Source organism: Miscanthus floridulus, chromosome 11 (assembly GCF_019320115.1).
Source record: "Miscanthus floridulus cultivar M001 chromosome 11, ASM1932011v1, whole genome shotgun sequence".
NCBI lineage: Eukaryota > Viridiplantae > Streptophyta > Magnoliopsida > Poales > Poaceae > Miscanthus > Miscanthus floridulus.
This window is the reverse complement of record NC_089590.1, coordinates 26,507,264-26,523,398: the sequence shown is the minus strand read 5'-3', so window position 1 is coordinate 26,523,398 and position 16,135 is coordinate 26,507,264. Positions and strand designations below refer to the sequence as shown.

At 45.5% G+C, this 16,135-nt stretch overlaps 1 protein-coding gene across 1 annotated transcript; it reads left to right on the top strand.

Moving 5' to 3' along the window:
* The first annotated feature begins 442 nt into the window (after positions 1-442).
* LOC136491722 (uncharacterized) lies at positions 443-4,693 on the top strand. Its single transcript, XM_066487973.1, has 2 exons — positions 443-4,498; positions 4,626-4,693. Exons 1-2 carry the CDS (start codon positions 1,486-1,488, stop codon positions 4,691-4,693), a joined length of 3,081 nt encoding a protein of 1,026 aa, XP_066344070.1. The 5' UTR covers positions 443-1,485.
* The last annotated feature ends 11,442 nt before the right edge of the window (positions 4,694-16,135 follow it).

Here is a 16,135-nt window from a genome sequence, read left to right as displayed (position 1 = left end):
CGCCCAGATTAGGGTTTCCCACTCCCCCTTGTGCTCTCCTCCTTATAAATAGAGCCAGCAGCCATCAGAATGAGGTTGGGTTTTGTTTAGATGCAAGATAGCTGCTGCTTCTTCCTTGTAAACGCGTGTGTCGACTAGACCACCCGATTTGCTTGTTTCAAGACCCCAACTTGTGATTCAGATTCGGCCTTTGGCTTAAATCCGTGAGTTATTTGCTTGTTCATCTTGTTCTTGCTTGTTCTCGGTTGCTTGCAGGTTCATGGTGTTCTTGGCACGGCAAGAACATCACAATCGGAGCCGGTGTACCTGTTGCTAAGGCGCAGCAACCTTGTGGTCGTTGTAGTCGGACAGCCAACGTCGAATCCACCCCAAATCGAGTTTATCCACACTCACCAAAAGATCAGGAACAACCCCTTGTCCCATCATGTGGTATCAGAGCAAGGTTCTTTGGTGAGTGATTTACCGTTCATTACTTTACCTATAGTCCAGAAATATAAAAATAGGATAGAACTGAAATTCCAAACACAAGTTTGAGCCTTGCTGATCTGCTTAGTTCTTTGCTTGTTGAGTTTGTGGTTTACATCGTGGTGTCAAGTGCTGGTTCTTAGGTTCTAATCCTTTAGAGTTTCGAGTTCTTGTCACGTTTCAGTCACCACACAATCCGTTGTTGCCTTTCCCCCCACTTCAGCCGCTGCAATCTCCACCAATACCACCACAACCAGCAGCAAAAGCACCGCTGTTTTTCTCGACCTTTTCGCTGAAACCCTCACCACCATCACCTTCAGCCGTGCCTACACAAACACTACCTTATGCACCTGTCGTTTTGGTGCAAATCTGAGTACACTCAGTTCTGAAAATAAGAGAGTTCAAATTGCATATTTGTACTACTTGTTGCAATCCTTATCCCTAGTAAAAGAAAGTCTATGCTACTTGCTGCATTCTTGTTATAATCATATTGCAAAAGTTCAGTTTGTGCTACTTGTCGAAAAGAAAAGAAAAGAAAAGAAAAGAAAAGAAAAGAAAAGAAAAAGAAAATAGAAAAGAAAAAGAAAGGAAAAGGAGGAAAGAAAGAAAGAAAGAAAAAAAAGAAGGGTTAAGTTGATGCTATTTACTCTCATCATTTCCATTGTTTGCTACTGTCCGGTGACAACATTTGTGTCTAGGCTCGCGTCTCTAGCACGGGTTAGCCTAGGACCAGCACGGTACTATCTTTGAACACTTATTCAACTTGCATTGACTAACGTGGTTCCAGCTGTACCTTGATTTTTTTTAAGCCACCTACAGCTCCACAAATTATCTACAACGTCACAGGGTTCTACTTGCTACTACTTGTGTTGTTCTTGTCGTCGCCAACACCATCTGCATAGCAAGGTAAGGACTTGTAAGAACTCGGTTGCACATGCTGAGAGAATGAAAATTGTTGCCACCTAATTCAGTTAGTTGGTAGGACATATTTTCTTGTGATTCCCTTGCTACATACTAACCATGGCAGGAGAAGGTGAAAGGACCCCTCCACAATCACCTCGATCAAAAGCCTTGCTGCAACACTTTGAACGCAAAGTGAGGCTCCATGCTGAACACCTTGATGAGGATGTTCGTGTCACCAATGAGCGCCTTGGTCAATTGGAGACGGCTCAGATTGAGACCAACACCAAGTTGGCTTCCTTGGAAGGCACTCTTGGTTCTGTTAATACATCTCTTGTAGGTGTCTTGGAGCGATTGGAGAGGATGGAACAGAATCGCTGTGATGGTTTCGAACGACGCAATCACAACAACAACAACACCATGGGCAGTGCTGCTGGTCATGATGAAGAAGAATATGCAGCGGACACTGAGCTTGATGAGGAGCTGAATGGTCATCGACGCATCGAACAACATCGCCGCCGCCATGAGACAGGTCCTCGTCGACCACGGCAAGAGGTACGTGCCGATGACTCATTTGGCAAGATTAAATTCACCATACCTGCTTTTGATGGGAGGTATAATCCTGATATGTACCTTAGTTGGGAATTAGCTGTTGATCAGAAATTTACTTGCCATGATTTCCCTGAGGACAAACGTGTTAGGGCTGCAACTAGTGAGTTTACTGACTTTGCCTCTGTTTGGTGGTCTGAATACCATCGTAAGAACCCAAATAACACACCAACTTGGGATGCTTTGAAACGGGTCATGCGGGCCAGATTTGTTCCTTCTTATTATTCCCGTGATCTTTTACATAAGTTGCAACAATTGAGGCAAGGATCCAAATCTGTAGAAGAATACTATCAAGAGCTACAAATGGGTATGCTTCGTTGCAGGCTAGAGGAAAATGAGGATGGTGCCATAGCTAGATTTATGGGTGGGCTGAACCGGGAGATTCAGGATATTCTAGCTTATAAGGAATATAATTCTGTCAATCGTTTATTTCACCTTGCTTGTAAAGCTGAACGAGAAGTGCAGGGACGACGAGCTAGCATGAGGGCTAACATTCCTGCAGGTCGTGCTAGCCCGTGGACACCCTCCAATACTGCTGCACCGTCAACGCGTGCACCCCCACAATCTTCCTCGACCATCAAGCCACGCTCCTCTACAACAAATTCTGTACCATGCCCAAGTGAACCAACTAGAGGAGCAACGGCTACATCTGCCAAGAGTTCATCCTCGGTGGTATCCACGGGGAGAACAAGGGATATTCAGTGCCTACGCTGCAAAGGATATGGCCACGTACGCAAGGACTGCCCAAGCACACGTGTGATGGTTGTGCGAGCTGATGGTGGGTATTCCTCTGCTAGTGATTTTGATGAAGAAACATATGCTTTGCTTGCTGCTAACAATGTAGCGGAAGGAGATGATTTCCAACAAGACGAAGAGCACATTGGGGCTGAAGCTGCTGAGCACTATGAGAGCCTCGTGGTGCAGCGGGTGCTAAGTGCCCAAATGGAGAGGGCTGAGCAAAATCAGCGCCACACTTTGTTTCAAACCAAGTGTGTGATCAAGGAACGCTCTTGCCGTGTGATCATAGATGGAGGAAGCTGCAACAACTTGGCAAGTGCTGAAATGGTGAAGAAGCTTTTGTTGAGCACAAAACCACACCCGCAGCCTTACTACATTCAGTGGCTTAACAGCAGCGGCAAGGTGAAGGTAACACGATTGGTAAGGGTAGAGTTTGCCATTGGTTCTTATCATGATTCCATTGACTGCGATGTTGTGCCTATGCAAGCATGCTCTATGTTGTTAGGTAGACCATGGCAGTTTGATAAAGATTCCTTGCACTTTGGTAAAACAAATCAATACTCTTTTGTGCATAATGACAAGAAGATTGTGTTGCACCCCATGTCCCCTGAGGCTATTCTAAGAGATGAACTTGCTAGAGCTAGCAAACTTAAGAATCAGGCTGTTGCTAGTGAAAATCAGATTGTCGCTAATGAACTTGAGAAACATAAGAAGAAGTCTAGCAAATCTGTTCATCATAATAAAAATGAGATCAAGCTGAAAGGCTCTTGTTACTTTGCCACCAAATCTGATTTGGATGAGATTGATGCTAGTACTACTGTTTGCTATGCTTTGGTTTGCAAAGAAACTTTATTTTCACTCGAAGATACATCTATTTCTTTGCCTCCTGCTGTCACTAATCTTTTGCAGGAGTATGCCGATGTTTTTCCAAAGGAGGTACCACCGGGGCTGCCACCAATTCGAGGGATTGAACACCAGATTGACCTCATCCCTGGGGCTTCCTTGCCTAATCGTGCGCCGTATAGGACCAACCCGGATGAGACAAAAGAGATTCAGAGACAAGTACAAGAATTGCTCAACAAAGGTTATGTGCGTGAGTCTCTTAGCCCTTGTGCCGTTCCCGTGCTTTTAGTTCCTAAGAAGGATGGATCATGGCGCATGTGTGTTGATTGTAGAGCGATAAACAACATCACAATCAGATATCGTCATCCTATTCCAAGGTTAGATGATATGCTTGATGAATTGAGTGGCTCAATTGTGTTCTCTAAAATTGATTTGCGTAGTGGTTACCACCAGATTCGTATGAAGCTAGGAGATGAATGGAAAACAGCGTTTAAAACTAAGTTTGGTTTATATGAATGGCTTGTCATGCCCTTTGGATTGACTAATGCACCCAGCACTTTCATGAGATTAATGAACGAGGTTTTACGCTCTTTTATTGGCAGATTCGTGGTGGTATACTTTGATGACATCTTGATATATAGTAGATCATTAGAGGAACATCTTGATCATTTGCGTGCCGTTTTCAATGCTCTACGGGATGCACACTTGTTTGGCAATCTTGAGAAGTGCACCTTTTGCACAGATCGAGTTTCTTTTCTTGGATATGTTGTGACACTGCAGGGAATCGAAGTTGATCAAGCCAAGGTTGAGGCCATACACAGCTGGCCTGTTCCCTGCACGGTCACACAAGTGCGGAGTTTTCTAGGACTTGCTAGTTTCTACCGTCGATTTGTGAAGGACTTCAGCACCATTGCAGCCCCGCTGCATGAACTCACCAAGAAGGGTGCAACCTTCACTTGGGCTGCAACCCAACAGGATGCTTTCAACACGCTCAAAGATAAGTTAACTCATGCACCTTTAATCCAACTTCCTGATTTCAACAAAACCTTTGAGCTTGAATGTGATGCTAGTGGAATTGGGTTGGGTGGTGTGCTGTTACAAGAGGGGAAACCTGTGGCGTATTTCAGTGAAAAGTTGAGTGGCCCTAGTTTGAACTATTCTACTTATGATAAGGAATTGCTTGCTCTAGTTCGGACTTTGGAAACATGGCAGCATTATTTGTGGCCCAAAGAGTTTGTCATACATTCTGATCATGAATCTTTGAAACACATCCGTAGTCAAGCAAAACTGAACCGTAGACATGCCAAGTGGGTTGAATTCATCGAGTCCTTTCCTTATGTCATCAAACACAAAAAGGGGAAGGAAAATATAATTGCTGATGCTTTGTCTAGACGTTACACCATGCTTTCACAACTTGACTTTAAAATCTTTGGTTTGGAAACTATTAAGGAACAATATGCACATGACAATGATTTCAAAGATGTATTGCTGAATTGCCAAGAGGGGAAAACATGGAACAGATTCATCCTTACCGACGGGTTTGTCTTTAGAGCTAACAAGCTATGCATTCCAGCTAGCTCTGTGCGTTTGTTATTGTTGCAGGAAGCGCATGGAGGAGGACTCATGGGACATTTTGGTGTGAAAAAGACAGAGGACATCCTTGCTGGTCATTTCTTTTGGCCCAAGATGAGGAGAGACGTGGAGAGGTTCGTTGCTCGCTGCACAACATGCCAGAAAGCTAAGTCACACCTTAATCCTCATGGTTTATACATGCCTCTTCCTGTTCCAAGTGCACCGTGGGAAGATATTTCAATGGACTTTGTTTTAGGACTGCCTAGAACAAAGAAGGGGAGGGATAGTGTGTTTGTTGTTGTGGACAGATTTTCTAAAATGGCACATTTCATACCATGTCATAAGAGCGATGATGCTACACATGTTGCTGATTTGTTCTTTCGTGAGATTGTTCGATTGCACGGTGTGCCTAACACCATTGTTTCTGATCGGGATGCAAAATTTCTTAGTCATTTTTGGAGAACTTTGTGGGCTAAGCTAGGGACTAAGCTTTTATTTTCCACTACTTGTCATCCCCAAACTGATGGACAAACTGAGGTTGTCAATAGAACATTATCTACTTTGCTTAGGGCTGTTTTGAAAAAGAACATAAAAATGTGGGAAGAGTGCTTGCCTCATGTTGAGTTTGCTTATAATCGTTCACAGCATTCTACCACTAAGAAAAGCCCTTTTGAGATTGTTTATGGGTTTGTGCCACGTGCTCCTATTGATTTGTTACCTCTTCCGACCTCGGAGCGAGTGAACTTTGATGCTAAACAACGTGCTGAACTGATCTTAAAATTGCATGAAACCACTAAAGAGAAAATAGAGTGCATGAACGCAAAGTATAAACTAGCTGGTAGCAAAGGGAAGAAACATGTCATTTTTGAACCTGGTGATCTAGTTTGGCTCCATTTGAGAAAAGATAGGTTCCCTGATTTGCGAAAGTCTAAGTTGCTGCCTAGAGCCGATGGTCCTTTTAAAGTGTTAGAAAGGATTAATGATAATGCGTACAAACTTGAGCTACCTGCAGCTTTTGGGGTTAGCCCCACTTTTAACATTGCAGATTTGAAACCATATTTGGGAGAAGAGGATGAACTAGAGTCGAGGACGACTCAAATGCAAGAAGGGGAGGATGATGAGGACATCCCTTCCATTGATACAACCACACCTGCTGCACAACAAGGTCCGATGACAAGAGCTCGAGCACAACAACTTAATTATCAGGTAAAGTCGTTCCTCGCTGTTCATACAAACTCGTCTCAGAATTGGATGCTACTAAATCATGGTGATGATTGTCTTATTCTTAGGAATGTTGGTCAAGACCCCATTGCCTCATGTTTAGACCCCATGATGAGGATGGAGCAGCCGAACAAGTGGGAATCATCATTAATGGGGCGCTCAGCTCATCTCGAGACAGCAGGAAACACTCCATCAAAAGTACCATAACTCCTTGATACGAGATCCAATGAAGCTGGTTTTTGACTTGTTGGAAAGAGCGCGTCGTCCTCTTTCACATGGGTCCAACCCCACTATCAGAATCTACCGAATCTGTGCGCAGCAAGCCAAAGGACGCACAGACCTACAGCCCATTGAGGGACGCCCAGATTAGGGTTTCCCACTCCCCCTTGTGCTCTCCTCCTTATAAATAGAGCCAGCAGCCATCAGAATGAGGTTGGGTTTTGTTTAGATGCAAGATAGCTGCTGCTTCTTCCTTGTAAACGCGTGTGTCGACTAGACCACCCGATTTGCTTGTTTCAAGACCCCAACTTGTGATTCAGATTCGGCCTTTGGCTTAAATCCGTGAGTTATTTGCTTGTTCATCTTGTTCTTGCTTGTTCTCGGTTGCTTGCAGGTTCATGGTGTTCTTGGCACGGCAAGAACATCACAATCGGAGCCGGTGTACCTGTTGCTAAGGCGCAGCAACCTTGTGGTCGTTGTAGTCGGACAGCCAACGTCGAATCCACCCCAAATCGAGTTTATCCACACTCACCAAAAGATCAGGAACAACCCCTTGTCCCATCATATGGTACATCAAGTCCAAACCATGCACCTATCTTGCACCGACGCTAACACTACCTCCAAACAGAAAGAAGAGAGAGTCCACAAGACCCACGTCACCAAGGAGCTCCATCGGGTGCATGCAAAATTATTTCTGAGCCTATGTTACGTTCAACGCAAACCGTGCACCTTTCTTGCATCAAGATTAGCACTATCTCTAAATGGACGAAAACAAGCTTCCACTTGAGCCTCGTCACCTAGTGGTACCATCGATTGTGTCCTAAATGATCTCAGAGCGTATGGTACATCTAGCGCAAACCATACACGTATCTTGCACCGACACTAACACAATCTTCAAATGCAAAGAAGTGACATTCCACATGACCCACATCACCTAGGAGTTCCATTGGGTGCATCCAAAATGATTTCCTATCCTATGGTACGTTCGACGCAAACCGTGCACCTATCATGCGTCAAGATTAGCACTATGTCCAAACGTACCAAAATGAGCTTACACTTGAGCCTCGTCACCTACTAGTACCATCGGGTGCGACCAAAATGATTTCTGAGACTAGGGTACGTCTAGTGTGAACCATGCACTTATCTTGCACCGACACTAACACTACCTCTAAATGAAAAGAAGAGAGATTCCACATGACCCACGTCACCAAGGAGCTCCATTGGGTGCATGCAAAATGATTTCTGAGCCTATGTTACGCTCGATGCAAACCTTGCACCTATCATGCATCAAGATTAGCACTATCTCTAAACAGACCGAAACGATCTTCCACTTGAGCCTTGTCACCAAGTGGTACCGTCGGTTGCATCCAAAACGATCTTAGAGCCTATGGTACGTCTAGCGCAAACCATACACCTATCTTCCACCGACACTAACAATGTCTCCAAAAGGAAAGAAGTGAGATTCCACATGACCCACGTCACCTAGGAGTTCCATTGGGTGCATCCAAAATGATTTCCTAGCCTATGGTATGTTCGACGCAAACCGCGCACCTATCTTGCGTCAAGATTAGCACTATCTCCAAACATACCAAAATGAGCTTCCACTTGAGCCTTGTCACCTAGTGGTACCATCGGGTGTGATCAAAATGATTTTTGAGCCTATGGTACGTCTAGTGCAAACCATGTAGCTATCTTGTACCAACGCTAACACTACCTCCAAATAGAAAGAAGAGAGATTCCACATGACCCATGTCACCAAGGAGCTCCATCGGGTGCATGCAAAATGATTTCCAAGCCTTTGTTACGTTCGACGGAAACTGTGCACCTATCTTGCATCATGATTAGCACTATCTCTAAACAGAATGAAACGAGCTTCCACTTGAGACTTGTCACCTAGTGGTACCATCGATTGCGTCCAAAACGATCTCAGAGCCTATGGTACGTCTAGCGCAAGCCATGCACCTATCTTGCACCGACACTAACACTATCTCCAAACGGAAAGAAGTGAGATTCCACATAACCCACGTCACCTAGGAGTTCCATTGGGTGCATCCAAAATGATTTCCTAGCCTATGGTACGTTCGACGCAAACCGTGCACCTATCTTGCTTCAAGATTAGCATTATGTCCAAACGTACCGAAATGAGCTTCCACTTGAGCCTCGTCACCTAGTGGTACCATCGGGTGCGACCAAAATGATTTCTGAGCCAATGGTACATCTAGTGCAAACCATGCACCTATCTTGCACCGACGCTAACGCTACCTCCAAATAAAAAGAAGAGAGATTCCACATGACCCACGTCACCAAGGAGCTCCATCGAGTGCATGCAAAATGATTTCTGAGCCTATGTTACGCTCGACGCAAACCGTGCACCTATCTTGCGTCAAGATTAGCACTATCTCTAAACGGAAAGAAGTGACATTCCACATGACCCACGTCACCTAGGGGTTCCATTGGGTGCATCCAAAATGATTTCCTATCCTATGGTACGTTCGACGCAAACCGTGCACCTATCTTGCATCAAGATTAGCACAATGTCCAAACGTACCGAAATGAGCTACCACTTGAGCCTCGTCACCTAGTGGTACCATCGGGTGCGACCAAAATGATTTCTAAGCCTATAGTACGTCTAGAGCAAACCATGCACCTATCTTGCACCGACGCTAACACTACCTCCAAATGAAAAGAAGAGAGATTCCACATGACCTACATCACCAAGGAGTTCCATTGGGTGCATCAAAAATGATTTCCTAGCCTATGGTACGTTCGACGTAAACCGTGCACCAATCTTGCGTCAAGATTAGCATTATGTCCAAACGTACCGAAATGAGCTTCCACTTGAGGCTCGTCACCTAGTGGTACCATCGGGTGCGACCAAAACGATTTCTGAGCCAATGGTACGTCTAGTGCAAACCATGCACCTATCTTGCACCGATGCTAACGCTACCTCCAAATAAAAAGAAGAGAGATTCCACATGACCCACGTCACCAAGGAGCTCCATCGAGTGCATGCAAAATGATTTCCGAGCCTATGTTACGCTCGACGCAAACCGTGCACCTATCTTGCGTCAAGATTAGAACTATCTCTAAACAGAAAGAAGTGACTTCCACATGACCCACGTCACCTAGGGGTTCCATTGGGTGCATCCAAAATGATTTCCTATCCTATGGTACGTTCGACACAAACCGTGCACCTATCTTGCATCAAGATTAGCACAATGTCCAAACGTACCGAAATGAGCTACCACTTGAGTCTCGTCACCTAGTGGTACCATCGGGTGCGACCAAAATGATTTCTGAGCCTATAGTACGTCTAGAGGAAACCATGCACCTATCTTGCACCGACGCTAACACTACCTCCAAATGAAAAGAAGAGAGATTCCACATGACCCACGTCACCAAGGAGCTCCGTCGGGTGCATGCAAAATGGTTTCCGAGCCTATGTTACAATCGACGTAAACCAAGCACCTATCTTGCGTCAAGATTAGCACTATCTCAAAATGGACCGAAACGAGCTTCCACTTGAGCCTCGTCACCTAGTGGTACCATCGGTTGCGTCCAAAATGATCTTAGAGCCTATGGTACGTCTAGCGCAAACCATACATGTATCTTCCACCGACACTAACACTGTCTCCGAAAGGAAAGAAGTGAGATTCCACATGACCCACGTCACCTAGGAGTTCCATTGGGTGCATGCAAAATGATTTCCTAGCCTATGGTATGTTCGACGCAAACTGTGCACCTATTTGTGTCAAGATTAGCACTATCTCCAAACGTACCGAAATGAGCTTCCACTTGAGCCTCATCACCTAGTGGTACCATCGGGTGCGACCAAAACGATTTTTTAGCCTACGGTACGTCTAGTGCAAACCATGCAGCTATCTTGTACCAACGCTAACACTACCTCCAAATAGAGAGAAGAGAGATTCCACATGACCCACGTCACCAAGGAGCTCCATCGGGTGCATGCAAAATGATTTTCAAGCCTATGTTATGTTCGACGGAAACGGTGCACCTATCTTGCGTCAAGATTAGCACTATCTCTAAACGGAATGAAACAAGCTTCCACTTGAGACTTGTCACCTAGTGGTACCATCGGTTGCGTCCAAAATGATCTCAGAGCCTATGGTATGTCTAACACTGTCTCCAAACGGAAAGAAGTGAGATTCCACATAACCCATGTCACCTAGGAGTTCCATTGGTGCATCCAAAATGATTTCCTAGCCTATGGAACGTTCGACGCAAACCGTGCACCTATCTTGCATTACGATTAGCACTATCTCCAAACGTACCGAAATGAGCTTCCACTCGAGCCTAATCACCTTGTGGTACCATTAGGTGCGACCAAAATGATTTCTAAGCCTATGGTACATCTAGTGCAAACCATGCACCTATCTTGCACCGACGCTAACACTACCTGCAAATGGAAAGAAGTGAGATTCCACATAACCCACGTCACCTTTGAGTTCCATTGGGTGCATCCAAAATGATTTCCTAGCCTATGGTATGTTCGACGCAAACCGTGCACCTATCTTGTGTCAAGATTAGCACTATCTCCAAATGTACCGAAATGAGCTTCCACTTGAGCCTCGTCACCTAGTGGTACCATCGGGTGCATCCAAAACGATCTCAGAGCCTATGGTACGTCTAGCGCAAACCATGCATCTAGCTTGCTCTGACACTAACACTGTCTCCAAACAGAAAGAAGTGAGATTCCACATAACCCACATCACCTAGGAGTTCCATTGGGTGCATCCAAAATGATTTCCTAGCCTATGGTACGTTCGACGCAAACCGTGCACCTATCTTGTGTCAAGATTAGCATTATGTCCAAACATACCAAAATGAGCTTCCACTTGAGGCTCGTCACCTAGTGGTACCATCGGGTGCGACCAAAACGATTTCTGAGCCGATGGTACGTCTAGTGCAAACCATGCACCTATCTTGCACCGACGCTAACGCTACCTCCAAATAAAAAGAAGAGAGATTCCACAAGACCCACGTCACCAAGGAGCTCCATCGGGTGCATGCAAAATGATTTCTGAGCCTATGTTACGCTCGACGCAAACCGTGCACCTATTTGCGTCAAGATTTGCACTATCTCTAAACGGAAAGAAGTGACATTCCACATGACCCACGCCACCTAGGGGTTCCATTGGGTGCATCCAAAATGATTTCCTATCCTATGGTATGTTCGACGCAAACCATGCACCTATCTTGCATCAAGATTAGCACTATCTCCAAATGTACCGAAATGAGCTTCCACTTGAGCCTCGTCACCTAGTGGTACCATCGGGTGCGTCCAAAATGATCTCAGAGCCTATGGTACGTCTAGCGCAAACCATGCACCTAGCTTGCACCGACACTAACACTACCTTGAAATAGAAAGAAGAGAGATTCCACATGACCCACGTCACCAAGGAGCTCCATCGGGTGCATGCAAAATGATTTATGAGCCTATGTTACGTTCGACACAAACCGTGCACCTATCTTGCGTCAAGATTAGCACTATCTCCAAACGTACCGAAACAAGCTACCACTTGAGCCTTGTCACCTAGTGGTACCATCGGGTGCGTCCAAAATGATCTCAGAGCCTATGGTACGTCTAGCGCCAACCATGCACCTATCTTGCACCGACACTAACACTGTCTCCAAACCGAAAGAAGTGAGATTCCTCATAACCCACGTCACCTAGGAGTTCCATTGGGTGCATCCAAAATGATTTCCTATCGTATGGTACGTTCGACGCAAACCGTGCACCTATCTTGCATTAAGATTAGCACTATCTCCAAACATACCAAAATGAGCTTCCACTTGAGCATCGTCACTTTGTGGTACCATCGGGTGTGACCAAAATGATTTCTGAGCCTATGGTACATCAAGTCCAAACCATGCACCTATCTTGCACCGACGCTAACACTACCTCCAAACAGAAAGAAGAGAGAGTCCACAAGACCCACGTCACCAAGGAGCTCCATCGGGTGCATGCAAAATTATTTCTGAGCCTATGTTACGTTCAACGCAAACCGTGCACCTTTCTTGCATCAAGATTAGCACTATCTCTAAATGGACGAAAACAAGCTTCCACTTGAGCCTCGTCACCTAGTGGTACCATCGATTGTGTCCTAAATGATCTCAGAGCGTATGGTACATCTAGCGCAAACCATACACGTATCTTGCACCGACACTAACACAATCTTCAAATGCAAAGAAGTGACATTCCACATGACCCACATCACCTAGGAGTTCCATTGGGTGCATCCAAAATGATTTCCTATCCTATGGTACGTTCGACGCAAACCGTGCACCTATCATGCGTCAAGATTAGCACTATGTCCAAACGTACCAAAATGAGCTTACACTTGAGCCTCGTCACCTACTAGTACCATCGGGTGCGACCAAAATGATTTTTGAGACTAGGGTACGTCTAGTGTGAACCATGCACTTATCTTGCACCGACACTAACACTACCTCTAAATGAAAAGAAGAGAGATTCCACATGACCCACGTCACCAAGGAGCTCCATTGGGTGCATGCAAAATGATTTCTGAGCCTATGTTACGCTCGATGCAAACCTTGCACCTATCATGCATCAAGATTAGCACTATCTCTAAACAGACCGAAACGATCTTCCACTTGAGCCTTGTCACCAAGTGGTACCGTCGGTTGCATCCAAAACGATCTTAGAGCCTATGGTACGTCTAGCGCAAACCATACACCTATCTTCCACCGACACTAACAATGTCTCCAAAAGGAAAGAAGTGAGATTCCACATGACCCACGTCACCTAGGAGTTCCATTGGGTGCATCCAAAATGATTTCCTAGCCTATGGTATGTTCGACGCAAACCGTGCACCTATCTTGCGTCAAGATTAGCACTATCTCCAAACATACCAAAATGAGCTTCCACTTGAGCCTTGTCACCTAGTGGTACCATCGGGTGTGATCAAAATGATTTTTGAGCCTATGGTACGTCTAGTGCAAACCATGCAGCTATCTTGTACCAACGCTAACACTACCTCCAAATAGAAAGAAGAGAGATTCCACATGACCCATGTCACCAAGGAGCTCCATCGGGTGCATGCAAAATGATTTCCAAGCCTTTGTTACGTTCGACGGAAACTGTGCACCTATCTTGCATCATGATTAGCACTATCTCTAAACAGAATGAAACGAGCTTCCACTTGAGACTTGTCACCTAGTGGTACCATCGATTGCGTCCAAAACGATCTCAGAGCCTATGGTACGTCTAGCGCAAGCCATGCACCTATCTTGCACCGACACTAACACTATCTCCAAACGGAAAGAAGTGAGATTCCACATAACCCACGTCACCTAGGAGTTCCATTGGGTGCATCCAAAATGATTTCCTAGCCTATGGTACGTTCGACGCAAACCGTGCACCTATCTTGCTTCAAGATTAGCATTATGTCCAAACGTACCGAAATGAGCTTCCACTTGAGCCTCGTCACCTAGTGGTACCATCGGGTGCGACCAAAATGATTTCTGAGCCAATGGTACATCTAGTGCAAACCATGCACCTATCTTGCACCGACGCTAACGCTACCTCCAAATAAAAAGAAGAGAGATTCCACATGACCCACGTCACCAAGGAGCTCCATCGAGTGCATGCAAAATGATTTCTGAGCCTATGTTACGCTCGACGCAAACCGTGCACCTATCTTGCGTCAAGATTAGCACTATCTCTAAACGGAAAGAAGTGACATTCCACATGACCCACGTCACCTAGGGGTTCCATTGGGTGCATCCAAAATGATTTCCTATCCTATGGTACGTTCGACGCAAACCGTGCACCTATCTTGCATCAAGATTAGCACAATGTCCAAACGTACCGAAATGAGCTACCACTTGAGCCTTGTCACCTAGTGGTACCATCGGGTGCGACCAAAATGATTTCTAAGCCTATAGTACGTCTAGAGCAAACCATGCACCTATCTTGCACCGACGCTAACACTACCTCCAAATGAAAAGAAGAGAGATTCCACATGACCTACATCACCAAGGAGTTCCATTGGGTGCATCAAAAATGATTTCCTAGCCTATGGTACGTTCGACGTAAACCGTGCACCAATCTTGCGTCAAGATTAGCATTATGTCCAAATGTACCGAAATGAGCTTCCACTTGAGGCTCGTCACCTAGTGGTACCATCGGGTGCGACCAAAACGATTTCTGAGCCAATGGTACGTCTAGTGCAAACCATGCACCTATCTTGCACCGATGCTAACGCTACCTCCAAATAAAAAGAAGAGAGATTTCACATGACCCACGTCACCAAGGAGCTCCATCGAGTGCATGCAAAATGATTTCCGAGCCTATGTTACGCTCGACGCAAACCGTGCACCTAACTTGCGTCAAGATTAGAACTATCTCTAAACAGAAAGAAGTGACTTCCACATGACCCACGTCACCTAGGGGTTCCATTGGGTGCATCCAAAATGATTTCCTATCCTATGGTACGTTCGACGCAAACCGTGCACCTATCTTGCATCAAGATTAGCACAATGTCCTAACGTACCGAAATGAGCTACCACTTGAGCCTCGTCACCTAGTGGTACCATCGGGTGCGACCAAAATGATTTTTGAGCCTATAGTACGTCTAGAGCAAACCATGCACCTATCTTGCACCGACGCTAACACTACCTCCAAATGAAAAGAAGAGAGATTCCACATGACTCACGTCACCAAGGAGCTCCGTCGGGTGCATGCAAAATGGTTTCCGAGCCTATGTTACACTCGACGTAAACCATGCACCTATCTTGCGTCAAGATTAGCACTATCTCAGAACAGACCAAAACGAGCTTCCACTTGAGCCTCGTCACCTAGTGGTACCAGCGGTTGCGTCCAAAACAATCTCAAAGCCTATGGTACGTCTAGCGCAAACCATGCACCTAGCTTGCATCGACACTAACATTGTCTCCAAACGGAAAGAACTGAGATTCCACATAACCCATGTCACCTAGGAGTTCCATTGGGTGCTTCCAAAATGATTTCCTAGCCTATGGTACGTTCGACGCAAACCGTGCACCTATCTTACGTCAAGATTAGCACTATCTCCAAATGTACCAAAATGAGCTTCCACTTGAGCCTCATCACCTAGTGGTACCATCGGGTGCGTCCAAACTGATCTCAGAGCCTATGGTACGTCTAGCGCAAACCATGCACCTAGCTTGCTCCGACAATAACACTGTCTCCAAATAGAAAGAAGTGAGATTCCACATAACCCACGTAACCGAGGAGTTCCATTGGGTGCATCCAAAATGATTTCCTAGCCTATGGTACGTTCGACGCAAACCGTGCACCTATCTTGCGTCAAGATTAGCACTATGTCCAAACGTACCGAAATGAGCTTCTACTTGAGGCTCATCACCTAGTGGTACCATCGGGTGCGACCAAAACAATTTCTAAGCCTATGGTATGTCTAGTGCAAACCATGCACCTATCTTGCACCGACGCTAATGCTACCTCCAAATAGATAGAAGAGAGATTCCATATGAACCACGTCACCAAGGAGCTCCATCGGGCAAAATGATTTCCGAGCCTATGTTA

What these genes read in the sequence shown, in the direction of transcription:
- LOC136491722 (XM_066487973.1), top strand. Translation starts at nt 1,486, where the DNA reads ATGGCAGGAGAAGGTGAAAGGACCCCTCCACAATCACCTCGATCAAAA. An exon ending in GCATGAACTCACCAAGAAGG is followed by an intron (nt 4,499 to 4,625) that starts GTGCAACCTTCA and finishes ATGTGATGCTAG; the next exon opens with TGGAATTGGGTTGGGTGGTG.